The sequence below is a fragment of the Acomys minous genome (genome assembly GCF_964271855.1).
Source record: "Acomys minous genome assembly, chromosome: 20".
Classification (NCBI taxonomy): Eukaryota; Metazoa; Chordata; class Mammalia; order Rodentia; family Muridae; genus Acomys; species Acomys minous.
This window is the reverse complement of record NC_140502.1, coordinates 6,417,097-6,444,592: the sequence shown is the minus strand read 5'-3', so window position 1 is coordinate 6,444,592 and position 27,496 is coordinate 6,417,097. Positions and strand designations below refer to the sequence as shown.

The 27,496-nt window shown below is 41.2% G+C and overlaps 1 protein-coding gene across 8 annotated transcripts; it reads left to right on the top strand.

Annotated features, from left to right (window-relative positions):
* The first annotated feature begins 86 nt into the window (after positions 1 to 86).
* LOC311591723 (uncharacterized protein) lies at positions 87 to 23,268 on the top strand. Of its 8 annotated transcripts, XM_084771643.1 has the most exons (6): positions 87 to 293; positions 2,009 to 2,106; positions 14,215 to 14,322; positions 14,420 to 14,523; positions 18,365 to 18,491; positions 19,434 to 23,268. In XM_084771643.1, the coding sequence occupies exons 4-6, from the start codon at positions 14,494 to 14,496 to the stop codon at positions 21,593 to 21,595; spliced, it is 2,319 nt and encodes a 772-aa protein (XP_084627769.1). In that variant the 5' UTR covers positions 87 to 293; positions 2,009 to 2,106; positions 14,215 to 14,322; positions 14,420 to 14,493; the 3' UTR covers positions 21,596 to 23,268. The 8 variants fall into 8 exon arrangements, with proteins under 8 accessions (XP_084627769.1, XP_084627766.1, XP_084627772.1 ...); XM_084771640.1 differs by lacking the exon at positions 14,215 to 14,322; XM_084771646.1 differs by lacking the exon at positions 14,215 to 14,322 and having other exon boundaries at positions 18,314 to 18,491.
* Positions 23,269 to 27,496: the final 4,228 nt, after the last annotated feature.

The window sequence follows — 27,496 nt, the reverse complement described above, 5'->3', positions numbered from 1 at the left end:
CCGCCGCCTGGCGTGGGCGGGTTCACAGGCGCCACGTAACCGGAACCCGTGGGTAGTGGGTGGGGCTAGGGAGGCGATCGTAGAAGCCAGCCAGAGTGACGGGAAAATCCACCATTCACTGTGGGACCTAGGCGAGCCCTACGGTCCGGAATCCGGCGTGGAGGACTTTGGCTTTTCCAGGAGGACAAGGAAATTCCCTGTAGCCACAGGTGCCGCGCGGGGTGCCCTGGGAAAGTCATCAGTCAACGTTGCTGTGGCGGGAACAGCAGCCCGGTGGCCCTGGACCCTCCCAGGTCAGAGGTGCTGCGGGGCTGGGAAACCTGAGGGAGCGGAGCAGGGATGGAGCCGCTCTTAAAGGACGCTACTCTCACATTTCTGTCATGGCTATCTTACCGCGTATATCGTCCCATTGTTGAGAAGTTTGAGATCCTATGAATCGGGGCTTAAGAGTGAATTTTATAATTCATTTTGTAGTTGCCAGAAATTATTTTCATAAAATAATCTAATAGAGCATTGGCATTATCAGTTGTCTGCAAACGGGATTCTCTTTGCTTTGTAGCAGTTTACAAAGCGGCTGGGATTTAAAATCATGGATGCTTTTTAACTTCTCTGTTCTACTGCTTGCCTATTCAAGAGAGTGAATGGCCTTTGCCGCTGGGACTAGGCACCGCAGAGAGCTTTGTCTATATTAGTCACATAATAAACCAGTGCAGATTTGATTGAATCCAAATACACTGTGACAGGGCAAAACAGTGTGGCGGCTCCTCCATCTTGTATTCTTGCTGAGACTGTTTCCAGGGTTCACTAGAAAATGATCTCCTTGTTGGAGAATCCCGTGGAAAACTACCCGATGCTGTTCTAGAAACCAAAGGTCAGGATGACCTCGCTAACCTATCTTACTTATCCTTTGTTAAAACTGCTAACCTTTTATCCTACCTGCCCCTGTGCAGAAAGCCCTCCTCAGGCTGGCTCACCTATCTTAGTTTCTGTTAAAAAAAAAAAAAAAAACTGCTTGCTTCAAACTGCTTACTCTGCAAAACTCCCTCTGCAGCTGCTAAGCAAGATGCCTGGACTAGGTCTCTGCCTTTAAAAACTCCGTGTTCTGGACACAGCCACACTTAGGTCCCTGAACACTTGGGTGTGGTCTCCCCTCACTGGCATAAAGACCTTCTGTTGGCTGTAAGCTGTGTTTGGGTGGTCACCTCTGGAGCTTACCCATAACCATGCTTCATCAAGTGCCATAGTTATGGTAGTAAACATTAACGTTTACTAAACGGAGTTTTACTCCCCATTAATTTTCCTTCTGAGGTGTGTGCGCACTATGATGAAAATAAATAACTCAGAAACGTGTCTGTAGATGCTAAATTCTTAGGTTCAGGGATGTGAGTGTGCACGCTTTTGAGAGCGTATCAGAGCATAACTATTTTATGTTAGCAAACACGCTTTAGAATAAGACAAAATTCGAAAGCATCCTTTGAATGACTATGTTCACTCACCTGTGTCAGAGAAATGTCCCCTTGGTTGAAGAAAAGCATTCTGCCCATGCATGTGTGGCCTAGTTGTTTTTTTTTTGGGGGGGGGGGTTATTTTGTTTTGTTTGTTTGTTTTATTTCAGGGTTTGTTGACATCCAGTGCTGTGACTGTGGACTTCTTGTAGGACAAGTGGGAATGCCTAGACCCTGCTGACAGGGATTTTTTTTTTTTTTTTTTTACTTTTTATTTTTTTTGCAGGGATCTTGGTTTGTGTGGATGAGAATAGTTTTCTTGCAGTCTCCCTAGCTCCTCTTCCTCAGAGTTCCTGGGAAAACTGCTCCACATATATGTTAACTGTGCCTAAATGAGTCTCTCATCTCACAGAGTTAAGCGAAATCCCTAAAGGAAGAGAAACATTTGTCTTGATATTGTCTCTTCCCTTCAGGTTTATCCTTCTGGCGGGGGTTAGCATCTTTCAGTTTTGTTCCATGAAAAGTTCCAGGATCTCCCTGAAGCATCTCTTTCCCGTGTGCAGGTCTCCCCAACTGCTCAGCCAGATCTGCTCACCTGTGAATGACCACCACTAAGAGCCGGAGATGGTGAAGACAGAGTAGACTGTAGCAAAGGACCCAGGTACGTGAGAGGGTGGGAACGGGCTCAGGTGACCCGAGGATATGAAATCGGTTTTGCCTCATTCTGTTTCATTCGAAATGATTCTAGATGGTTCCACTGAGAGTGATCTCAAGATTATCATGTAGACTCTCTAGGTAAGGCTTAGAGGCAAATATAATTTCATGTGACTTTGCCTGCGAGTGATCTTTCCCACTCCCAGCCACGTCACTGGAGGTGTCTTCAGACCAATCTTAACCGGTTTTAGTACTATAATGTTCATGTAGTATTTAGTTAGAAGAATTAATTGATGCTTCTTGTTTTCCCTGCTCTCGGGTTTTTGTTTGTTTGTTTGTTTGTTTTTGGAGTATTTTGTAGTTCCTTCTGGGTCTGTGTCATTTAGGGTTAATTTCCCATTCCTAAAATAGTTCCAACAGAACTCTGGTAAGATTTGCTTAATATCTGTGCAGAGTATAAAGCTCGATCTACTTTGTCTTTCCATTGATATCCGTGTCACCTGCCTTCATAGCATCGCTCCATGGTTTGTGTAGCTACTACAATTTTTATGTAGTTTGGTCCTTCTCTCATATGTTTTGAAGAGTCTTTGTGGTTTCTCACAATTTTCTAAATTTTAGGAAGGTTTTTTTCCTCTATTCCTGTGAAAAACCGCCTGTACAATCTTGGTTCAAATTACGTAGAATCTTTACATAATATAAACATCCTTTTACAGTTCTTCTTCCCATGTTTGAATAAGAACATGCTAGCGGTGAGTCAGCATTCACGTGTGTTTTATGTAGTCTTCTGTTTCCTATCCACTGTTGATGTCAGCTTTGCAGGTTCTTAGAGAAGACACCTTTGATCATTAGTAGGTTTGAAGACTCGCTCTATTTCTTTCTTTCTTTTTTTTATGTGAATATTAACTCTTTTTTTCTTTTCTTTCTTTCTTTTTTTTAAAATTAATTTATTCTTGTTACATCTCAATGGTTATCCCATCCCTTGTATCCTCCCATTCTTCCCTCTCTCCCTCCCATTTTCCCCTTTCTCCCCTCCCCTATGACTGTGCCTGAGGGGCACCTCCTCCCCCTTTATATGCTCTGGTGCCTCATATTTGACCATGTCCCCTGGAGGGGGAGACCTGGTGGCACTCAGAGAAAGGATAGCAGGCTACCAAGAAGAGACTTGAGACTCGCTCTTATTTCTAAGATATGGCCACCCTGGAGCATGCTGGCTGAAGTTTGAGAAGACTGGGCATCTTCTGCAGTTGTGTGCATGTTCTCTGGAGGCCTGCTGAGCATTATTGGTTTTCTGTGCTGTTCGTGGCCATCTCCCAGTAATGTTCTGTCTGATCTCCAACATCACCGAAAGGCAGATGTTGAAGCTTCTCTGCATCAGGATCTTTTTCCCCCCTACAGTTCTGTCATTGATTGCTTCATGTACTTGGAAACTATTTTCTGAAGTGCAATCATATTGATCACATAGCTCTCTGGCATTTGTTAAAATTCTTTGTTTTGTAACTTGATGGATTTGGTGTTTTCTTCTTCCTACATTATGGCCAACTCTCTCCAAGCATATCTTTTAAAAAAAATTTCCCTCAACTTTTAGCATTTTGTATTCTTATATTTGAAGTAAATTAAATCCTTTCATAGAATATATATATTCTATGAAATCTAGTCTATGTACAAGCACACACACACACTTGTCTTTTATATATATGTATGTGTGTGTGAGTGAGTGTGTGTGTGTGTGTGTGTGTGTGTGTGTGTGTGTGTGTGTGTGTGTGTGTTGGGTCTGTTGACATGGTCTTATTTCTTCCCTCACTGAGTCTGCGTATTTGCTGTCTTATATTAATTAGTTTGTAGGTGTGGAAACAGTCCTGCATTCTTGGCATGAGCTCACCTTTGATGATTCTGTTTACTTGTTATTTTGTCTCTTATGTGGTATTCTCCTTTTGTCATTAGTGTAAGGTTTACCTAAAAAAGAAAAAAAAAGAGAGAGAGTTCTGTGCCGGATCTTTCTGGCCCTCACGGACTTTAAGAGGAAACTCCTCCTGCTTCAGTCTGAGCTCTTGCATGTATGCCTGTTCTAGTTTCATGACACAAGAACCTTCTGGAACCTGACTTACAGGAGGATGTTACACATCCATGCAGGTAAAGGGAACTGGACCTAGAAACTGCAAGTGCGACAACAGCTCTTAGCTGCTGGGCCACCTCTGCAGCCCCTTGTTGATTGGTCATCACTAGCTACCAGAAGCAATGATACATAATTCATGGAGCACTGAGGATACTCCCCCCGCCACAACCCCCCTACTCCTCCATAGTGTCAGGATGAGTAAAATGCAAGTGTTCACTCGTTTCCAGGAGCTCATCCTTTCCTTCTTTCATTCTGATTCCTTTGCACGTGACTTTCTACAGCACTGCCCTGCCGAAGGTAGCACTGACGTGATTGGCACACCTTGCAGGGTCCCCTTCTCAGCTCCAGCCCTGCTACTTAAGGACTCACGCTTTGCTTCCGGATTAGGCTAAAAATGCTTCTTCCTCAGTCCTTGACTTCCTTCACATAAATAAGTCTGTTGCTTTGACCCATCGTATTGTCTTTGAGTCTCTATTTGATTAATTGCTACGCAAACCTTTTTATTACATTCCCATACTCGCTCTTATTCTTTTAAGCACTCGGGCACATGATGAGGTGGGAAATGCCTTTCATAATCAGCACCTTTTGCTGCCAGAACTTCTGAGCATATCTTTGTGTGTGACCGTCTTTTATGGCGTTTGACTCATCCGGATACTATGGGGAGTGTCCTCGGTGCTCCATGGAATTATGTATCATTGCTGCTGGATTTAAGTCCCCGCGGTAGCTAGTGATGACCGGTCAACAAAGGGCTGCAGAGGTGGCCCGGCAGCTAAGAGCTGTTGATGCACTTGCAGTTCCTAGGTTCAGTTCCCTTTACCTGCATGGATATGTAACATCCTCCTGTAAGTCAGGTTCCAGAACACTGGTTGCTCTCTTCTGGCCCCTGCAGGCACTGTAACAGGTGCATAGGGGTACAGACGAAGACACACAGACACATTAGGAGAGAGGCGGGGACGGGGGGGGGGGGGAGGGGGAGAGAGAGAGAGGTGGGGGGGGAGGGAGAAATGAACAGAAACTATAAGTGTTCTGGAGATGTTCATAACGCATCAAGATAAAAGTACAGGAAAGAACAGAGGTGTCAGTCCTAGTGTGAAAGCAAATGGCGAGTCTAGATAGGTGACAGGACAGCAGACAGCTCGTGCCAACACTGGAAGAGTCGGGGATGATCCTCATGGTTGGTAAAGTTGTTTGTGTTCACGGAGCCCGGGGCCAGAGAACATTCTGTGCCCTACTAACGTGTTAACAGAAGGCTTATCATACTGATAATATAATCGGGAACACAGCGGAAGCTTTTGAGAGGATCCTCCCTAATCGTGGAAGAAATCACAGTACAAGAAAACGCTGTCACCCGGCATCCCACGTACAGAGAAATTTGCTACAGAGGGAAAGCGAATTATATTAAGCACCACAGTTTTCTTAACTTTGTAATATAATAACAGGCCCCAGTGCTCACGGCCTCCTCCTCACTGAGGCGTGATGTAGAAAGGACCGGTTCCCACTCTAAGTAGCTCATGACTGCCAGACAGGGCTTGGGATTAAGGGCTGCATGGCAGTTGCGTCGTAAGTCACACACAACTCTCCCAGTCCAGTGCTGTGGTGTGCAGTCGGACTTCTAGAAGTCTCCTTTGGTCTTGCATGTGCTTCTCGGAGGAGAGCTGCTTGCATGTGGTGCTGCTCACAGGCGCATTTGACCTTGCTGCACTTCATCTGTCAAATTCCACGTTGCCGCTGCGGATTCCACTGGTTATCCCGTGGAACCATGGGCTGTTGAGAGAGGACAGAGCACATTTCTGTGGCTGCTCATTAGGTAGGTCCTCCGCTTTTGTTAGTTTAAAAACAATGAGGTCTCCGTTCCTCTGTCCTCCGGTTTCTGCTGAGTGGGAGAGTGGAAACGCTGAGTTCCCTTTCCCTTCCTCTCTTTCCTCATATTGTGGCTTTCTTAGCTGCGGTCCGCTTTCTTTGCATTGCTTCAACTCTGTCTTTGATGCTATACGTTTCCTAACCTCAGTTAGTTGTTAACTCTTCTGACAGAGCTCATTGAATACCTTTAAACTTCCTCAAGACCTTCATAAATGTCTGCAGTTTGTTTCTAGAGCTTTGAGTTCTTTTATTTACTTTTGATCTTTGATCGCTCCCTTTACTGTCGTTCGAATTTGTTCATTGGTAAAATTAGAATGTATTGCTCCGAAATGATGGAAACCAGTAGAGCAATTCCTCTGAAACTCACAGAGAAGAAATAGAATGTGTCCGCTCCATACGAGATAAGGTCAGTTGGGGATAAAGCTACTGAGAAGTAGCACCTGTTCTCCCATACTCACACTAAAATGTCCATTAGCTATCAATAAAATTATAAGAGATGGCCTAAATATACTATAAGTGTGTGTGGTTGCGCTTGTGTGCACATGCGTGTGTTCATGTGTGTGCATGGCAGAATTATGTAAACTAAAACAACGTTATGCAGATATGCAGAGTGAAGGCTTGCTTTGTGGAACAGGACTGACATAGGATATAACATATAATTGAATAAGCCAGGAGTCTAGACACATTTCAAACGGTCCTAGTTCAGTTGGAACCATAAAGTTGACTTCTACAGAGGAAATAGATAGCATGCAAGGGCTGAAGGATCTCAGAGTTGATACAGTAAATATTGACTTTCAACTTGAGTTATTAAGAATTGCCTGAACACTGGAGATATGGCTCAGAGGATAAGAGTGTGGGCATTTCTGCAGGCATCATGGCCGGTAGGGAAAGAAACCGTGAGAAGCAAGAAGGAAAACTCAGGCTGGCCCGACTTCGTTGGGGCTGGCTCAGTTTGACACCAGGCAGTTTATTGTAAGCCTGCTTAAACACAGTACAGTCTGGAAGAACATTTCCTGGTGTAACAGAATCTCCAGTGCATAATGAGGCATAATGACACTGAAACTCAACTCAAAATGCATGTTATTTCTTTCAAAAAGATGGGTGCTAGAGATAGGCTCCATACATTAGTTTAAGGACCTAAGGATGCATCTGGAGTGGTGTCTGTCATACAGGTTTTACATATAGTGTTGGACACAGCAGGACATAAATTACATGTGACATCTTCCCCTAAGGTTCTGTTGACTGAGAAACAAAGTTAAAGATACAGGTCTAGGGAAGGGGAGTCTGGAATGGACATTCTGGGGCATTTGGGTAAGATCTGCCTCTGTAGATAGCAAAGGTCAACGAGGTTGTTAACCACATCCACTCCCAGCTGTCTGAGTGTGAAACTGGAATTCATTTCCTTTTTTGAGGAGACATTTCTGTGTGTTTAACTTTTCTGTTTTCCCTAGTGATCTGGAAGAGGGACCTTTGTACATACATACATACATACAGGCTTTGAACTTTTTCTTTTTCTTTTTTTTTTTTTGATTTTTTTTTCTTTGAACTTTTTCAAATCTACTATATTTGGGATTCTTTAATGCTTATACCTCCCTTCCATCCCACCTACCCTAGATAGGAAAGAAAAGAGGTTAATGGGAGCAGGAGAAGTAGACCTTTTTAAACTCAGTTCTTTGGAGCGATTCCACTGGTATAGTTGGCAGGCTTCCAGTGGCAGCAATTTGACAAAAGTGACTGCCACCACAGCCTCTGGAGCCAGGAGCCTCGGAGCGTTCTCTGGAGCATTTCTCTCTAGGAGCATCTCGATGCCAAACAACAGGAAACAATACCAAGATCCAAAGCCCCCGCCTCCTGGTTGGGGCTCATATAAATACATATATATAAGATCTCCTCTCAGAGTCCATACAGAGATGGTTTTCAGCTGCCAAAGACCATGCCCCTGCAAGAGGCAGTTCCTCTTCTAGTGGACAAACATCACCTATTCTCTCACAAGTCTGTTTCCAGTGGGAAAACACCGCACACCCTCGCTCATGTCTGTTTCACATCCCACATTTGGGATCAAGACAAACACATGTTTATATCCACTACACGTACATATATACGTATATACATACATACATATATACATACATCGTCTCTTCTAATCTTTTTTTTTTTTTTTTAAGAAAACACACTGGTTGTAATAGAGGCCAAGATTGAACGCATTGCCTTTATGCTTAGTCTAATTAATACAGGTAAGCATGACAGAATTATAAAACTAGTCAACAGAGGCCTGAGCAAAGGGGAACGCCATCTTAACCATGGCGGCCAGTCAAAGGTCACTTGACTTGAGAGATTTTGTCAATATCAGTATATAACTCATTAATTTGACCATCAATGGTGTTAGATCTTGCTGCAGGGCATGGCTGGCATGCCCTGCCCTCTACCTGGGGCCCTTCCCCTCTCCCAGACTCTCACTATATAAACCAGGCATTTTGGTTTCAACTGCCCCTTGTCTACCCTTTCTCCCCTGGCCTTTGTCCTTTTCCCACCTCCCTGTTCTCTCTCCTTCTCTTCTCCCCAAACCAGCACGTGCTCTCCCTTCCCCTCCTCCTCCCCCGCTGCTTCCAATAAACCTGCATTTGTATATTATAACTTCATCACCCTTAGCTCACTCCAATTTTTTTAGTCAGTCCAAGTCACTGTACCAGGTGATTGATTCCATAATTGGAAGGAGCCAATGGCGACAGTGCTATAATATATACAAATGCAGGTTTATTGGAAGCAGCACGGGGAACGGGGGGGTGGGGAGGGAGAGAGGGGGGCTGGGGGTGGGGAAAAGGAAGGAGAGAGGGGGACAAGGGGGGCAAGGGGCAGTGAAACCAAAATGTCTCTGGGAGAAGGGAAGCATTAACCCTAGTAGAGGGCAGGGCATGCCAGCCACGCCCTGCCAGCCACGCCCTGCCAGCCACGCCCTGCCAGCCACGCCCTGCAGCAGTGGACCTACCAAGTAGTATGGAAAAAAAAAATCTGGCACATTAAAGCAACACATGCCAGGAAATTGTTACCAAGCAAGATGACGCTTGAACGACGAATAATCTATAGTAGCTCAATCTGGTAAAACTGTAATCTTCAATTCACCTGTCTCTAGATTAATTTCTGCTAGTGGTTTTACTGTAATACTAGTAGTTTTATTCATCATAAGGCTTTTTTGGAACTTCTATTTATATTCTAGTGTAGAATATATATCCCTGGGATAGGCAACTTTAAAAAAAAAAAAAAGTGTTGTAACTGCAACCAACCATTACAGGATCCAGTAGATGTAAGGATCCATCACAATTTCTCGGAGAGAGCTGTCTTAATTCTATTGATGGGTTGGAGAGATTTACTGAGCATCATGGATGTAATAAGGCCTATCTCGCATAAACGTTCATAAGCAATCAGTAGCATGGCAAAACAATATTATGTGGTCCTCGTTCAGAGATAATGTTTTTTTGTTTTGTTTTGTTTTATCGCCCCTGACAAAAACCACTTGGGTTCTGCATTGACAGTCTGATAATTGACATGTGATGCAGGTCCTTCTATCCCCCCCCCCTCCTCCTTGAGGTCCACTCCAGAGTTTGGCTGTGAGTCTCAGCATCTGCTTCGTGGAGTCTTTTCCGAGGACCTCTACGCTTAATTCTCATTCAGAAACGCAGATAGAATAGACACTAGAAGCCACTGAAGAGAAGGAACAGAACTGGTACCTTTTATTTTTAAGGTGAGGAAACCCAGTTAAACAAGTACACTAAACCTCTCCCCCCCCCCACACACACACACACTTTTGTCTTCTCCCTATCTGTCTCTAAACTGCTTATGTCCCGCCCGTTCCAATTTTATGTTTACTACTGTATCCTTGAAGAACTTGTGTTTGCTTCCGTTGTACCTTTTCAACCTTCTGTAACAATCCTTCTACAACATTCCTTTTCTCTTAAGGTAGGTTAGTTTCCATTCTCAAGGCTTCTCTATCCTTCATGGTCTAATTTTTATATGAGATCAGTTAATGCTGCCCCCCCCCCAATCCATTTTGGGTGAGGATGTGCACACTAGGGTTCCAGAGCTATTCAGCATGACAGGAAGACTCCGATTTTCCTTAGGCCACCCGGTACATGTCTTCTAACTTTAAATAAACAACAGTCAGTTCAAATATGCAGTGGTTGGGAAACATCTAATAAAAGCTGATTGAATAAATTAATGACACCTAACGTTTAGACTGTTGAGCTCCACAATGAGGGATGGATACAATCTTATTTTTGTGTGTGTGTGTGGAGCATATGAACTTTGTATATAAAACAGAAAGCATGTGTTCCTTATCCTTTTGAAGAGTCATCTGTAGAAGCATTAAAAGTAATTCTTTACAAGGATTTTCTTTATTTTTTTTAAATTAATTTATTCATATTACATCTCAATTGTTATCCCATCCCTTGTATCCTCCCATTCCTCCCTCCCTTCCATTTTCCCCTTATTCCCCTCCCCTATGACTGTGACTGAGGGGGACTTCCTCCCCCTGTATATGCTCATAGGGCATCAAGTCTCTTCTTGGTAGCCTGCTATCCTTCCTGTGAGTGCCACCAGGCCTCCCCATCCAGGGGATGTGGTGGTCAAATATGGGGCACCAGAGTTCGTGTGAAAGTCAGACCCCACTCTCCACTCAACTGTGGAGGATGTCCTGTTCATTGGCTAGATCTGGGTAGGGGTTCAAAGTGTACTGCACATATTGTCCTTGGGTGATGCCATAGTTTGAACAGGATCCCTGGGCCCAGATCTGCCCATCATAATGATCCTCTTGTAGGTTTTAGGACCGTCTGGATCTTTCAAATGGTGCATACCATTTGACTCTTTCTGCTTCTGGGTTAATTTTCTTCTTTAATGTAATTAGTTTTAGGCAATACCATGGTATATCTTTGAGCAGTGTTAAGAGGGGATCTTTTTTTTTTTAATTTTTTTTCTCCTTTATTAATTTATTCTTGTTACATCTCAATGGTTATCCCATCCCTTGTATCCTCCCATTCTTCCCTCCCTCCCATTTTCCCCTTATTCCCCTCCCCTATGACTGTTCCTGAGGGGGATTACCTCCCCCTGTGTATGTTCATAGGGTATCAAGTCTCTTCTTGGTAACCTGCTGTCCTTCCTCTGAGTGCCACCAGAAAAAAAAAAAAAAGCAACAAACTGGAGAAGATAAATTTGACAGACTAATAAATAAATAATATTTAAAAAAAAAAAAGGAGAGGATCTTTTGGATAGAGATTATCTATTGGTCTCAAGTAACATGCTTATGCAATATACCAATTATCAGTGTTGAAGAAATAATCACCCTGAATTTAATTTAGTGACACAGTGGTCTCTGTAGGTTCTTTGCCAGTAAGCTGTTTAAGATGTGTCCTTTTCATCACTATTATGTTTATAATTTCTTGGAAATAAGGAGTTACAGGTTGTTGCATAGAATTTTGACATAAATAAATTTCTATAATACCATTATCTTGCTGATACATAATTGCATCAGGCCATGAAGAAGGAAGAATAAGCAGTAAGAGATTAATTCTATGAGTTAGCACTCCAGCAGTAGCATTTTTAAAGAAGCAGCTAATAAGCCACCTTGCTTCGGGTGTTACACTTAGTTTTTAAAAATAATTTATTTTTATTTTTATGTACATTGGTGTTTTGACTGCATGTACGTTTGTGTGAGAGTGTCAGATCCCCCTGGAACAGGAGTTACAGACAGTTGTGAGCTGCCCTGTGGGTGCTGGGAATTGAACCAGGTCCTTGGAAGAGCAGTCAGTGCTCTCAACCACTGAGCCATCTCTTCATAGAATATAACCAAGCATCTTAAAGGCAATTTAAAGAGCAAACCTAAATATTCATTAGTGATTGAAAGATAAGAATATACCCAAAGCTGGGCATGGTGGTGCACGCCTTTAATCCCAGCACTCAGCAAGGCAGAAAGAAGCAGGTGGATCACTGTGAGTTCGAGGCCAGCCTGGTCTACAAAGGGAGTCCAGGCCAGCCAAGGCTACACGGAGAAACCCTGTCTCGAAAAACAAAACAAAACAAAAATGTACCCAGTGGACAAGACCCAAAATTTTAGATTTCCTTCTTTTTGTTTATTTACCACGAAAGTTGAGTGTCCTTCACATAATGAATGTGCAGTACATCAGGAAATTCCATCAGCAGTGGCTTTAGTGCTTTGTGTCCTAGTGCTTTGTGCCATCCTTCCTATACTAGAGATTAGGCCTGTTTTACTCTCTCCTCATGGAGGGAGTGTTGATCAGTGTGTATTGAGTTACTCCCAATGTGAGGGAAAACAAAGAAAAATCAAACAAGCAAACAAACAAACAAACAAACAAACAAACCCAAAAAACAAAATCAAAACCAAAACCAAAAAACCTCAAGCTTTGGGCCAGCCAAGCAAACTCAAGCTGCTGCAGCAGAGCACTGCACCTCCCCCCCCTCCCCCCCCACCTCCCGCCGCCCTCTTCCGCCCCCTCCCCACCCTCTCCCCCCTACCCCCACTTCCGCCTCTCACCACTCTTTGGGATTCAGGTGTTGCCTTAGAAACCTTTCAGTGCTCCAACCTAGGAAAGAAACCCCCCTCCCCCCCCCCCCCGCCGCCCATCCCCCTAAATCCCCAACCCCCCAACCCCCACCTTCTCATTGAAAAAGGCAGTGAGGGTGGAGTGCTTTAAAGTTCCAGTCGGCTTGGCTCCCTTGCTTGGAAGATGAGCTGCAAACACACAGGGCATTTGGCCCGCCCTGCCAAGATAGCCCTGGCAGAAAAATGTTCTCTCTCTCTCTCTCTCTCTTTATTTATTTATTTATTGTTTATTTATATAATTGGAAGGGATTTTATGTCCCCTTTCATGGGCTTTCTTTACACTAGTTCCTGTGACTATAAAGTTGCAAAGCTGTACCTCTGAATATATTTGGGATTTGGATCTTAAGGAACACTTTGTGGCAAAGGACTAAGGAGAATCCATGTGAATTCCGCTCTCTCACCTAAGGTTGCGAATTCTTGGGCAGGAGGCTGAGTTTCCTGGACCTCTAATTTCTACTTAAAGAAAACTTCTTTTAGGATTGAGCGCCTCACGTGGCTATTTGGGATTTTCCTGTGACCATGTGACAGTTTCCGGTTGGGAAAAATGTCAGTATTTTGCTGATGGGAATTGCATCAGTGCTGCTGGTTGTTCTTAGTTCAGTTCGTGTCATTTGTCAGAGTGCATGGCACTTCACTTCCTGTGTCCTCTGATTTCTCATTTTTCTTTCCAGTGCCTTAAAAATCTCCTCACAGAAGGGACATCATCATTACTTAGGCTTATTCTTAGTTCTTTCTGAAGCTACCCAAATGGGGTATGTTTCTAATTTGCTTTTCAAATGGTCATTACAGATTTGTAGGAAAACTAACCGTTTTGTGTGTTAGTTTTATATTTCTCAATAATAGTTAAGACACTTAAAATTCTAAGATTTTTTTTTCACACGGTTTCTGTGGGGAATTTTGTGACATCATGATCTTTAAACAGGAGTGGGGTGCCGTTCTTTCCCAGCATTATCTCCTCCTTGTCCTTTGGCCTATTCAAATTTCTCCAACTCACTTTTAAGCCTCTGGAGTAAATGGGACCAGGGAAGGCACACATATTCGTCTTTTTCCACTTTTCCTGCTAACACTGCTCATTTTTCCTCTGCACTGGACTGTGGGCCTTGGCGTAGCTGTTAAGCTGTGTCCTGTTTACTCCTTGTCGCTTTGGGAGCGCATCACAAAATCTGTTGAACTTCGTCTTAGACATTTCCAAACTTTCTGGGATTTTCATATTGCAAGTTTTTTTTATTTCTCTTATGATTTAAAAAAAAATATTCTGGTTGATTAAATTACTGGTAGTATGTTTCTTCCCTCCAGTTAGAAATAATGGCTTGTTGTTTTCTGTGAGTTGGAAATGATAATCCTACTCCCAGCTGCCCTCTGTTCATCTATTCTTTATGTAAAATGTCTTTATTCCCTGTGTTATCATGGATAAATTCTCTCTGATTTTTCTATGTATGGTTTATCTCCAGTTGTGACCTTTGGCTGGCGTTGCTTGAGTGGATGACCTGTGCTATTTCTTTGCTTTCTTCAAGTGTGCTTTTTTCCTCCAGGACTTTTAAAAGCCAACATTTCTGGGTGCAGTGACAAGATCTACAGTTATTTTCTGTCATCACTCTAAATATATCCTCTGTGCTTTTCTGTCTATAAGAGTGTGGACAGTACCTCTTGTATCTTTTTCGTTCCAGGGTTTCCTTATGTGGGATAGCATTGTCTGTAACAGGATTGTACTAAATTTACCTTTCTTATTCTTGATAGCTTAATGTGAAATGTCCTGAAGAGTTGCAGTCTTTGTTCCTGATATAGAAATTCACAGGGGAGCAACAGAAGGAATGGATGCTTCTCCGATAAATGTACCCCAGGTCAGTGTTGTGTCCACATGTCTTTGAAGATTGTGTTGTTGTTGTTGTTGTTGTTGTTGTTGTTGTTGTTGTTGAAATCATGCAAGCCTTTAATTTTCTGTCTGTGATAAAGTTATCTAAAGTGTTTATTTCTTTCTTCTTCTTCTTCTTCTTCTTATTATTATTATTATTATTATTATTATTATTATTATTTTTCTTCTCTGATAATTAAGATTAGGCCTTTGCATTTTGTCACCAAATAGCACAATCTTGTCCCATTGTATCCTCCCTGGCTTATGACTGTGATGACAGGTTATTTTCATGCCCTTAAGACCTATACTTCTGAAAGGAAATATGTATTTCTATCGTAATTGGTGATCAAGTAAACCTATTGATGCCCAGTTCTTACAGAGGATGGACTCTTGTCCTAATACATTAGTGAAGAAGGGAGGTCTCGTGTCTCATATGGTTGCATTTCAGGGAGGTTTCGTAACCATGGAAACACGTCGACTTTTTGGCTTACCTCACAATTTATGGTAAAATTGAAATAGAAGAGACTCACTGTTTTGAATCTCAGTAACAAATATTTAGCTTCCGACAGAACCCAGATGATGGGAGGAGTACATGGCTTGCTCTTGCCATAAAACTGTTATTTCTATGAGGAGGTGCAGATTGCGTCATAGTGGATTTTATCTTTGCCATTGGATATCACACAAGGATGATACACTTGCAGGTGTGTTGACATCTGGAAACTATTTGTCTCAGGAAAAGTGTTGCTCATATCATTCTTTTAATTCCAGTGCTCAGTGATAAGTTCACAATAGGTAAATCAGGATTTTCTCTTTGTCTTTTAGTTTTCAGACAAGGTGTAAGCAGGCCTGTTCCCACCTCTGTATTACATCATGTCGAATGTATTACTAAGATTTTTCTAGTTATTGGCTTCACTCTGTGCATAAGCCATCAAATTTCAAGCATAACAAATATCCCTTTTTAACAACAGTGCTCTTATCTTTTGGAGGATCAAGGCTTCCTGCATCTTATACGTTTCCTTTCCCAGAAACTATGTACTATATAGGTAAAGATTCCACGGCGAGTTTTCATTTCTTACTTAAGAAAGTGTTTTTATTATGTATGTGAGTGTTCATCCGCATGTTTTTATGTGTGTAGTACGTACTTCCATTGATGCCCATGTAGCCTTGAGTTGCCACCCAACTGTTAGTACACTGCTGTAAGCTGTCATGTGTGTAGAGAAAAATTAAACTATTTCTCTGCAAGTCAAGTAACAGGAACAGATACCTCTGAGGCATCTCTGTAACTCTCAGGTTTACATTTCTGATGTACATTGATGATGGAGCCAGTGTATAACCTTGCATATTCTGTTTGTTTCCAAAATGAAGAAAGCATCATCAGTGACACTTGTCTATGAAATATAAAATCATTTTTATGATTGAGATCAAATACTGAAGAAAAGAATAGCTTTGAAATTAATACCTTCAAATTTTTAGTTGAGACAATTATGTGAGCAACAATATATTAAAAATTAATTAAGATTTAGTATCATTCTCACACACCTTATTACAACTATCACAGAATATCTTTCTATATCATCTGAATGCATTATCACATAGGACATTCTTTTTCACATATTTACACATATTTTGTAGTGAACCCCCATATGGAATTTCTTGCCAAAGGCCAACTTCATCAGGCCAAGGAAGACTGACAGAGACAGCATGTGCAGAGTCAGGGACTGATCACTCAGCAGGCTTTTTTTCTGAAGCTACAAAGCTAGATTCTCTGGGTTGGAACTACTTGTAGCCATCAAAGAAAAAGAAAGAAAAGTTAGGAAAGAATCATACACTAACATACACACACACACACACACACACACACACACACACACACACACACACATACACCATTAGTGGATGAAGCAAGAAAAGTTCCAAAAAGCAAGTTCCAACAAGCTTCAACAATTTCATACATACATACACACACACACACACACACACACACACACACACACACACACACACTCTCTCTCTCTCTCTCTCTCTCTCACACATTGGGTGGAAGTAGCAAATTCCAAAGAGTGAGCTCCAACAAACTTTACATACATACATACACATACATACACATGCATATTGAGTGGATGGAGCAAACTCCAACAAGCTCAAACAATTTTATTTTTTCCTCCCACAGCTTATATATCCCAGCAGAATCTTTCAAGCAGTACAAAAATTGCGGTGTGGTTTCATTCTCTTTTTCTTCAAGTGAACAATAACAATGAATATACATAACTAAAACATGTTTCCCAGTGCCTTCACATGATCAAATGTATTATCAATGAAGAAAATCAACTATTCCCAAGAACGCATGTGCATTTATGACTAAGCAACCTGTTATGAATTAACAAACTGTAAGCAAGCAAAGTAATTTCTTTTTCAGCCAGTTTCTCTTTATTGGCAGGCTATAATTGGGGTTACAAAGAAAGAATCAATTATCATAAAAAGGATTGTTATGCAAATCTTAAAAGAATCACAAATCTAAACTTTTATATAAAAACAAGCAGTTTTTATATACTACTCAGTAACAATTTTTATCAAATCGTATCAGGAAGAGGAGGGCTAAAATTGGTACAAGGAATTATTCTTCACCTTACTCACCAGCCCAGCTTCTGCAGAGTCAGATTAGCTAGTGCTAATTGGGGTATTGTTCTTGCTCTCTGACCTCAAAAACTCCCTAGCTCAAGCATTAGTGTGTACCTTTCTGAACTTCGAGTTATTCCTCAAGATTCTCTACATCAGAGCCACTGACAAAGCCATCTTTACCTGACCTTACTAAACAGTCTTTTTCCAAATTCTTTGTAAAGGTGGTGGCCATTGCTAACAATCTGCATCTCTAAGTTCTTTCCAAGGGTCATCCATATTGGTTTTGTTGACTTTCAGAAAAATGTAGGTAATATTGATGCTGCTTAATGGTGGTTTTTCTATTTCCTTGATGATACTGAAAATATCCTCACACGGTAACTCCACAAAGTACTTGATTCTGTGTGTTGTGTGGAATGTCGGATGTGTGCAGTGACATTACTCTCCTTGCTGCTAGTAAGGAGACCCAAACTCCTTGACTTTTTATTCATCCGTAAATTCTGCATTCCATACTCTACCTCTTTGCTTTACAAAGGATGTAGTGTTGTAACCCACACCACAGGATCTCCAGCTGAGCATGTTAGAATTGAATCAGATGAGGCCCTGCTGCAGTGTTCTTATTGAGCAGGGTTGACAGTGGAATCACAGTTTTGCTCGTAATTCTTTTCATCTGCGTTGCAACAATGTGATACCGTTTGATATCAACACAGGCTTCATAAAGGTATACTCCTGGATCTAGACCTCAAATGTGTATCTTATATGTACCCGAAGTTTGCTGATTGTATGTCTGTTATGTCATCTTGTTTTCACAGATAGAGACTATAGAGAGAGAGATTGTGAGTATTTTAGAGTACACCTTTTATTAAAATTAACTCGCATTTTTACTTTGTGGGTATATTTGCCTGAGTGTATGCATGAGTAACATGAGTACATTCTTCTTAGAGAGTCTAGAAGAAAACATTGAATCTGGTGTAACTGGAGTCACAACCTATTGTGTAGTGCCCTATGGGTACTGACAATCAAACTTGAGTTTTCCGGAAGTGCCGTCAGTGCCCTGAACCACAGTCTACAGCATCATTAGAGAACATTTGCCTTTGACTAAATGGCATGCCTCATCTGTATCACAAAACTGCCTCTAATTCTTTAGGTCTCTTTTCACCTAGGCGAGCATTTTGTCCAGCAGCACATAGCAAATGGGGAACTTTTCATTACAGGATCTGTTGACGTTTAGCAATGTGGCTGTGGACTTCTCCCAGGAGGAGTGGGAATGTCTCGACTCTTCTCAAAGGGCTTTGTACATGGACGTAATGTGGGAGAATTACAGCAACCTAGTTTTTGTAGGTAAGAGTGTTTGTCTTGTAAACTTCATCACCCATCCTTTCTTTGTATTTACCTACTTTGTGGGTATGTATGGTTATGTCTAGAAAGTTTATGACCTGTCTACAGACTATCAGGAAGAAAAAAAAAAATCTAATAACAGTAGCTGTAATTTTACAGTTCTCGGTGTTCTGTGCAAAGAATACACAATGCTATATAGTGTATGAGCTCTCTAACCCTTTCATCTTGTTTTTAATCCTGATTTTAGAATTCAAAGAAAATTGAATATTCAAAACTGTGAAATGCAATGTAGTGCAATATTTTGTTGTTGGAATACTTTGATTTTACTCTTGGTTTAAGCTATGTACCTGTTTCTGATTTTTTTTAAAATGGAGAGGTTTAAAATACAGAAAGCTGTTGGTATGTGTACTAGGGTCTGTTTGTTTTGTTTTGTTAGTTTTTTTTCTCATTTTTTTGAGATATGGTCTCTAGTTTTGGCACAGCATGATTTTATTCCTGTCACTAGGGAGGAAGGCGGAAGCAAGTGGATCTGGTGAGTGTCTAGCCGGCATGGGTTATAGTGAGTTTTAGCCGATGAAAGCTACACAGTTTGACTCTCTCAAAAACGCAAGCAATAAAAAATAGATAGAGTTCCCTATATGCTTGTTTAGAGAGCATCTTTCTGAAATTGCATTATTATTTGATTACCATTTCATTAAACCTTCTGTAACATATGTAGATTAGAGAGAGAAGGCTATTATTGGTCCTCTCAGATTGATAGAGATCAGAGTAGAAGTTCTTCTGAGCATCCATTAATAATAATGGGGAAAAAAAGACCTCTGCTGAGGGCTCTGTTTATAATAATTGCTAGTTTATATGTCTTTGAGAACTTAAGGAGGCATCAGTTACTTAATCTGTTTCATCAAGCGTCAATCCTTATTGTCCCTAATTGTGCTAATTTTCCAGAGAACCATTGCATATGTGGTAAATATGAGGAAGGTGTGGATCAAGGCTCAAAGCATATTGTCTGTCAACATGCAAGTACCCAAAAGAAGTCTTACACATGTTGTGAGTTTGGCAAAATAGTTCATGAATCCTCCCAAGGCATACCTTATAACACAAACGATACTACAGAAAACTGCGAGTACAGAAGTGGGAACCTCAAGGATGCCGCCATTGAATCATCAACTCCCACAACACAGAAAAGTGGGAACGCTGGAGAAGAACAAGACAAATATAAAGATTATAAAGAATATTTAAATTTGTGTTCTGTCATTAGCCAATATCAACAAGTCCACACTGGAAAGAAAGAACACAGAAATACAGAGTATGATACATTTTTTGACTCGAAACATAAACTCATGATGAAACAACTCTGTAGTAGAGAGAAAGCATACCAGTGCAGGAAATGTGGGAAATGCTTCAGGACCTATTCGAGCCTCTATAGACATCAGAGAGCTCACCCTGGGGAGAAACCCTATAACTTTACAGAATGTGACAAGTCCTTTCTGTATTTGTCACACCACAATGTACATTACAACATTCATTATGGAGAAAAACCGTACAAATGTACAGAGTGTGGTAAATGCTTTTATCATTCATCAGGCTTTAAAAGACATTACAGAATCCACACTGGAGAGGAGACTTACAAATATAACGATGGTAGAAAATCCTTTCTCTGCTGCTTAGGTCTTAGAAAACCTCAGAAAATTCATGGAGGAGGGAGACCTTATGAATGTAAGCAATGTAGCAAGTCCTTCTATACGTTATCACACCTTGAACACCATTACAGAATCCACCGTCGAGAGAAACTTTACCGATGTAACGAATGCGGCAAGTTCCTTTCCACTTCTTCAGGCCTTCAAAGGCATCAGAGAATTCATAGAGGAGAGAAATCTTACATATGTTCAGAATGTGACAAATGTTTTATCCAGAAGTCCCAACTTAAAACACATCAAAAGATTCATACAGGAGAGAAAACTTACAAATGTAGTGAATGCGAGAAATCCTTCACCGTTGGCTCATCTCTTAGAATACATCAAAGAATCCATACTGGAGAGAAACCCTACGAATGCAGTGAATGTCACAAGCGCTTTGTCCAGCAAGCCCACCTGAGACGACATCAGAAAATTCACACAGGAGAGAAACCTTACAAATGCAGTGAATGTGACAAATCCTTTACCGTTGCCTCAGACCTTAGAATGCATCAGAAAATCCATACAGGAGAGAAACCTTACAAATGTGGTGAATGTGACAAATGCTTTATCCAGAAAGCTAAGCTTAGAAAACATCAGAGAATTCACACAGGCGAGAAGCCTTACAAATGTAGTGAATGTGACAAATCCTTTACTGTTGGCTCAGACCTTAGAACGCATCAGAAAATTCATACCGGAGAGAAACCTTACAAGTGTACTGAGTGTGACAAATCCTTTATCCGGAAAGCCAACCTTAGACGACATCACAGAATCCATACGGGAGAGAAACCGTACAAGTGTAGCGAATGTGACAAATGTTTTATCCAGAAAGCCAATCTTAGAACTCATCAGAGAATTCACACAGGAGAGAAACCTTACAAATGTAGTGAATGTGGGAAATCCTTCACGGTTGGCTCAGACCTTAGGAAGCATCAGAAATGTCACACCGGAGAAAAACCTTACAAATGCAATGAATGTGAGAAATGCTTTATCCGGAAAGCCCACCTTAGAAGGCATTACAGAATCCATACAGGAGAGAAACCTTACAAGTGTAGTTACTGTGCCAAATGCTTTATCCAGAAAGCTAATCTTAGGACACATCAAAAAATCCATACAGGAGAGAAGCCTTACAAATGCAGTGACTGTGACAAACGCTTTATCCAGAAAGATCATCTTAGAACACATCAGAGACTTCATACAGGAGAGAAACCTTACAAATGTAGCGAATGTGAAAAATCTTTTACTGGTGGCTCTGTTCTTAGAAAACATCAGAAAATTCATACTGGAAGAAGAGTGAATTTTAGCAATGCCGTGAATCTGACTAACCCTTTATCTAAAAAGCCTACCTTAGAACTCATCAAAGAATTGATACAGGAGAGAAGCCTAATAAATGCAGTGTGTATGGCCCAGTCTCTACCTGCCTCTCAGGCCTAAGAAAACATCAGAAACTTCATACTGGAATAAAAGAAGTTTAAATAGTAAATAATATGGCATATGCTTTGTCCAGACTCTGTTCCAATGGGCCACTACAGGTTCCCCACTAGAAAATCATTGTGAATATGAGAAACCTGGGAATGCCTTTAAGTAATTATGTTCAAATCTTGGTGAAAAAAAAAATCAAGACTTTATACTGAAGGAATAAATGCAAATGTGACATTGTAGAAAAAAAAATTTGTTAAAATGTTTTACTTTTCCAACCTCAACTACTTCATAGTGAAGACGAAATGGAGAATTCTGAAGAATATTCTATTGTGTAGCAGTTTTGTTTTGTTGTTTTGGCTATTTTTGAGACTTAAAACATTTCATCCTCTAGGGAAGCGAATTGACACAGGAAATAAACCACTCAAAATAGCATCAAGAAGGCCCTGAAGCAGACAGGAATCATTGTGCTTAGTAACATCTGAAGAAACTCACACCAGTGTTGCTGCTTAGAAGGGGCTTGATGGCTTGAACCAGTAAGATACGATGCCCTTTTCCCTGTAGATAAGCCTACAGTTGTGTAGTGTGCTCTGGGTGCTCAGTGTTCATAAGCTGTATGTCATGTTGGCTTGCATTTCTTGATGGCGACTGTCTTTGAATCCCTTTTGCTCCTAGAAGCAACTCCGTTCCCATATTTATATAAGTAACCCCAATAAACCCCATTGATTGGACAGGATGGACTTCGCTGGCAAGCATACTGGCTTCTGTTGTCAATTCCCATTTGGCTGCGTGGGTGCATATGAATGTTGTTAACCTCCACAGGAGGAGCCTCTCCTACAACGTGTGACAAACCCTCTCATTGTTCCTCCAAACTTGTACATCAGAAAACCAACATTAGAGAGAAAGCATTTGGTTAAATAAAGTAGGGAAGTCTTTTTGCTTCCTCTTCAGGCTTACTACTATGATAGTATACATGGTGCCATTAAAAGAGCTCAACACAGACAGTGTTCAGAGGCTTGCGGGGGGGTGGGGCTTAGAAGGAAGATTATTCTCTTCCTTGCATTCATGGAAAGTGAGAAGTCTGCAGTGAGACAAACGGAAATACAGCTACAATCCTATTATTGATAGACAGCGTCCGAACTGGGCTGTTTGTATGATTCAGTCCAATTCCACAGGCCCTCAGAAACCTGCTTGCTGTCCATGAACCAGTACTGAATACCATTGTACCAATCCTTGAGCTCTGCTGTACCTTACAAGTTCCACTCTAAAAGCCTCAGCAAACGGGTTGAATTTCTTTGTTAAATCATTTATACAATGCCAATATTATGAACATATCAAAAATTCAGCATGAAATAAAACTCAAGAAAATGCTTTAATAAAGACTTATATTCAGCTTAATTTCATGTGTGAGTCCATCCAAACAAATATCAGGAGACTATGAAGCTTTAAGGAGATAACCTATGAACAACAGAGGATGCACATGCTCATATATAGTTTAGAAATCTCCAATGCGGGGCTGGAGAGATGGCTCAGTGGTTAAGAGCACTGGCTGCTCTTCCAAAGGTCCTGAGTTCAATTCCCAGCAACCACATGGTGGCTCACAACCATCTATAAGGAGATCTGGTGCCCTCTTCTGGTGTGCAGGCCTACATACAGGCAGAACACTGTCTATGTAATAAATAAATAAATCCTTTTTTCTTTTTAATCTCCAAAGGTGTGTGGGAAGATAATTTTGAAGTACTAAAAAAAGATGGTAAAGTATTTAGTCCCATTCCCAAGTATTATATTAGAATATTGATACTAAAAACAGCAAGACTCGGATATTTGAGACCAGAGACAAGGCAGTGTATTACAATGAATCAAACCATACCATGCAAAAAGTGCTTCATGGATTTCAATACAAGAGGATAGTCTTATCAACTAATTGGAAGCTATTGTTTGAGGACATTTTGGTATTCTCAGTATTGAAGGTAGTATTGAAGATGGTTAATACAATCTTGAGTAAATTCAGGCTCTTGTTGGCAAATGACTATACAATAATTTGTATCAGTTTGCTCATGTATCAGGGCTGATCGATCTGAGACAGGAGACAGTAGAAACTTAGCCTTCTGGACTGTCCCTTAGCAATCTAGAGAATGTAACCAGCCGGACAGACTCCTGGCCTGCCAATATTAGTTATCTATGGATGGAGGCCCCTCTGATGACATTAGATGGTTGACCTACTTAATTCATCACAGATTTTCAGCCCTAAGTTTATAAGCTTGTGCACAGTGAAGACATCTTGTACCTCTCACACAGTATTGTTTTCTTATTTCTGTGCTCATTTATAAACACTGTTCTGGTGTCAAATGGCAGCTACCTGTGGGGAAGCTGTACAGAACAGGTCCAGGACAGCCTAACAGGTGGAGTTGTGTTGAAGGTAGCCTTGACAGAGTGTGGCAGGTGGGTATCTTTGGGCCTGGGGCAATTGTCTCATCTGAGACATGATGGGGAAGTGATACAGAGGTTGTATGGGCTTGGAAAATTCAGCATTTGTACAAGTGCATGGTAAGAACTAGGTTATAGGAGCCAGGTTGCCTGAACCAGGCCACGATAGACTGGGAAAGCCCAGCATTCCCTGAGGACCTCTAGGAGCTACCTTGCTCAGAACCAAATAGAGGACACACATGGTATCTCTGTATCTTGTGCAGACAGAAAAACTCCCCTTAGTTGCAGGGCACCGTGTGTAGCATCCTCCAGGAGCCATCAGTCAGCAGAGCAGTGGGGGAACTGTAGCCTGGAAGAGTAGTAGGGCTGGGAGACAGGCAGTGAGAACCCAGCCAGGGATCTGAATAGGCTTTCTGCTGCTGTGCAGGAGGACACCAGATGTCAAAGTTGTGTTGTGGATATGTACCCATGTCCATAAACTTCAGGTCATATATCCTGGGGCCTATTTGGATATTTTTATTTATCCTCTGGTTGCCAGATTGCTACAGAAGAATCCTCTGGGAGAGGCATTCCATTTTCTCTTCTTTACTAACATGGTCCTCGTGCTGTTGTAGCAGTTACAATGCTCTTGGGATTTAAGTTCTAAGTCCCCTGTTCTACCTTGCCTATTTAAGAGAGTGGGACTTGCCCCCAGGCCTAGTATCCCAAGAGTTGTTTAGAAATCAGTCTCAAAAGGAACCCGTGCATATTTGATGGAATCTGAAGATACACTTTGCTGAACTCTACAATAATGGAACTCTACAATAATGGTTGAAAACATTAACATTTACTAAGCAAATTTTTACTTTCTGTTATTTTCCATCTGAGGTGTATAAACTATAGAGTGTGTATACAGCATTCAGAAATATGTCTTTATTAAGAACTCATGATGCATTCTTAATGTTACACTTTAGCATGTGGAAAAGTGCAGTATATATACTGTGGGTGAATATCAGGTCACACTTTTTTACAGTTATAAAATGCACTATATATTAGGACAAAATTAGAAAGCCTCTTTTAAATAATTTTGAGCATTCAGCTGTATGAGATAGACTCAAGTTGTCTTTTGGTCCAACAGAGAGTACTCCTCCAATAAATGCATGAACAATGTGGGTTTGTATTATGTATTGTACTGTATTGTATTGTTGGTTTTTGTTTTGTTTCATTGAATAAGTATATCACTCTATTGTGCTATCTTGCTCAGAACTTGCCTTGTAGTCCAAGCCTGATCTTCTATGGGGTCTACCTCCCTCTGCCTTCTTAATGCTAGGTATAAAGCAGCATACCAACACAGCTGTTTCAAACACTGTTAATTTTTAGATTTGATGGCATCTAGTTTTATGGCTTTGTACTTCCCTAAGTAAGAATGTCAATGCCTAGGCCTTCTCAACAAACATTGTACAGATATTAGACATTGCGCAATTGCAGTCATCTGATCCCCATGGATGAGAATAGTTTTCTTGCAGTCTTACTCGTTCCTCCTCAGGAGAAACTCTGCAACTGTCAGAGCTCAGTTTGAGTGAGTCTTATATCTCACGGAGGAAAGAAATTCTCAGAGGATCAAAGAACATTGTATGATATTTTATCTCTTCTTCATGTGTGTTCTGTTGGTGTATGGCTTCTTTCATTTTTCTTCCATGATAAATTCAGAAACTCAGCAGTGCAAAATATCCTTGTGCCAGTCACCCACTTCCATGCCAGCCCTTGCGTTTTGAGTGTGATTATAAATGGTAGAAGTTGGAGTATACTAACTGAAAATGCTCCCTGAGTATTTTCCTATTCTGAAACTGCATGGCAGTTTGTGAATCATTTGTAGAGTCTTCTATTTTGTTTTGCCATCGTCTACAGAGTACACTACCATGTTAACTGAATAGTATGCCCTTGTGTAGATGTACCACAGTTTCTTTATCCATTCTTCAGCTGAGGGACATCTCAGTTGTTTCCAGGTTCTGGCTATTATGAATAAGGCTGCTATGAACATAGTTGCACAAATGTCTTTGCTGTATGGTGAGGCATCTTTTGGATATATGCCCAGGAGAGGTATAGCTGAGTCTTGGGGTTGAGCTAATCCCACTTTTCTGAGAAAGTGTCATATATCTTTCCAGAGTGGTTGAACACTCCCACCAGCAGTGGAGGAGTGTTCCCCTTTCACCACCTCCTCGCCAGCATGAGCTGTCATTAGAGTTATTGATCTTCACCATTCAGATAGGTATAAGAGGGAATCTCAAGGTCGTTTTGATTTCCATTTCCCTGATGACTAGGGATGTTGAGTTGGGTTTTCCTTTTCAGCATTGTTTTAGTTTTTATTTTCTTAAAAACTGCAAAGTCTATTTTCATGTCATCAATTGAACTACCCATATAATTTTCTTTGTTTTTGTGTTCTTAAGTACTTTTAACATATTTATAGCTATTCTTTTTATTGGTCTCTAATTTCTTCCATATCATTTTCATTAGGGGGATATTTCCATGAGATTTGAGATTTTTGTAGGTGGTGTATTATGTGGTGACATATTACATTGGTTTTTCCTGTACTAAAAATTAGTGGAGAGGTCCCAAGATAGCAATCCCAATCATCCACTGTATGTGATCAGCAAAACAACAGCAATTGCAGACCTATGAACTGGCAATGCTGTGTACCCCAAAACTCCAGCATCTGTGTTTTCCAGATGAGAGGAGAGCCCAGTATGAGGGAAACAACTGGTTTCAACCTCAAGTCACCTGGATAATTGTGATAAAAGTCCCCCAAGTTTAGAGTGGAGCAGGGTATCAGTCTGGCCACCCACATACTCACACCATCCTATGTATGGATACTTTCCAGGCACTGAGGTGCATGGCTCCTTAGGCCTAGGATCCACAGAAACAGCCACAGCCATCATTCCAAAGCTCAACCTGTCTCTAGACCCACTAGACCTCTGCACTCCCAGATTCTCCAAAATGTCTGGACCCAAGGAGCAAAGTGTCTGATTATAGTGTCTGGAGATATGGAATGCATTAACCTCAGAGCAAGAAATCCATTAGTGAGCTATCTGACTCCAGGACTTGTCTTGATGAGAGGAGGGCTCCCAGACTGCATCAGATCCCAGTCTGTCTGGATAATCACATATCTGAGGATAACTGTGCAATTCCTTGAGAATCCAGTCAGAACATACCAACCAATCCAAGGAGGGCTCCTGCAGGAACATCCAGCTTCTTGCCTAGGGCTCTTCCAGACACCACAAGATCTACAGCAGATGCCAGGAACTACCAGCCAATTCCAGAGACAACCAGATGGCTGAAGGCCAGTGTAAGATCACAACCAACAAAAACCAGAGCAATATGACATCTCCAGAAGCCGGTAATGCAACAACAATCAGCCATGGATACCACAACACAACTGAAACACAAGAAACTGACATTAAATTTATGTTAATAAAGATGATAGTGGTGTTTGAAGAGGAAATCCTGACAGAA

What these genes read in the sequence shown, in the direction of transcription:
- LOC311591723 (XM_084771645.1), top strand. Translation starts at nt 14,494, where the DNA reads ATGGATGCTTCTCCGATAAATGTACCCCAG. An exon ending in CTCCGATAAATGTACCCCAG is followed by an intron (nt 14,524 to 18,364) that starts GTCAGTGTTGTG and finishes TTTTCATTACAG; the next exon opens with GATCTGTTGACGTTTAGCAA. An exon ending in CAGCAACCTAGTTTTTGTAG is followed by an intron (nt 18,492 to 19,433) that starts GTAAGAGTGTTT and finishes CTAATTTTCCAG; the next exon opens with AGAACCATTGCATATGTGGT.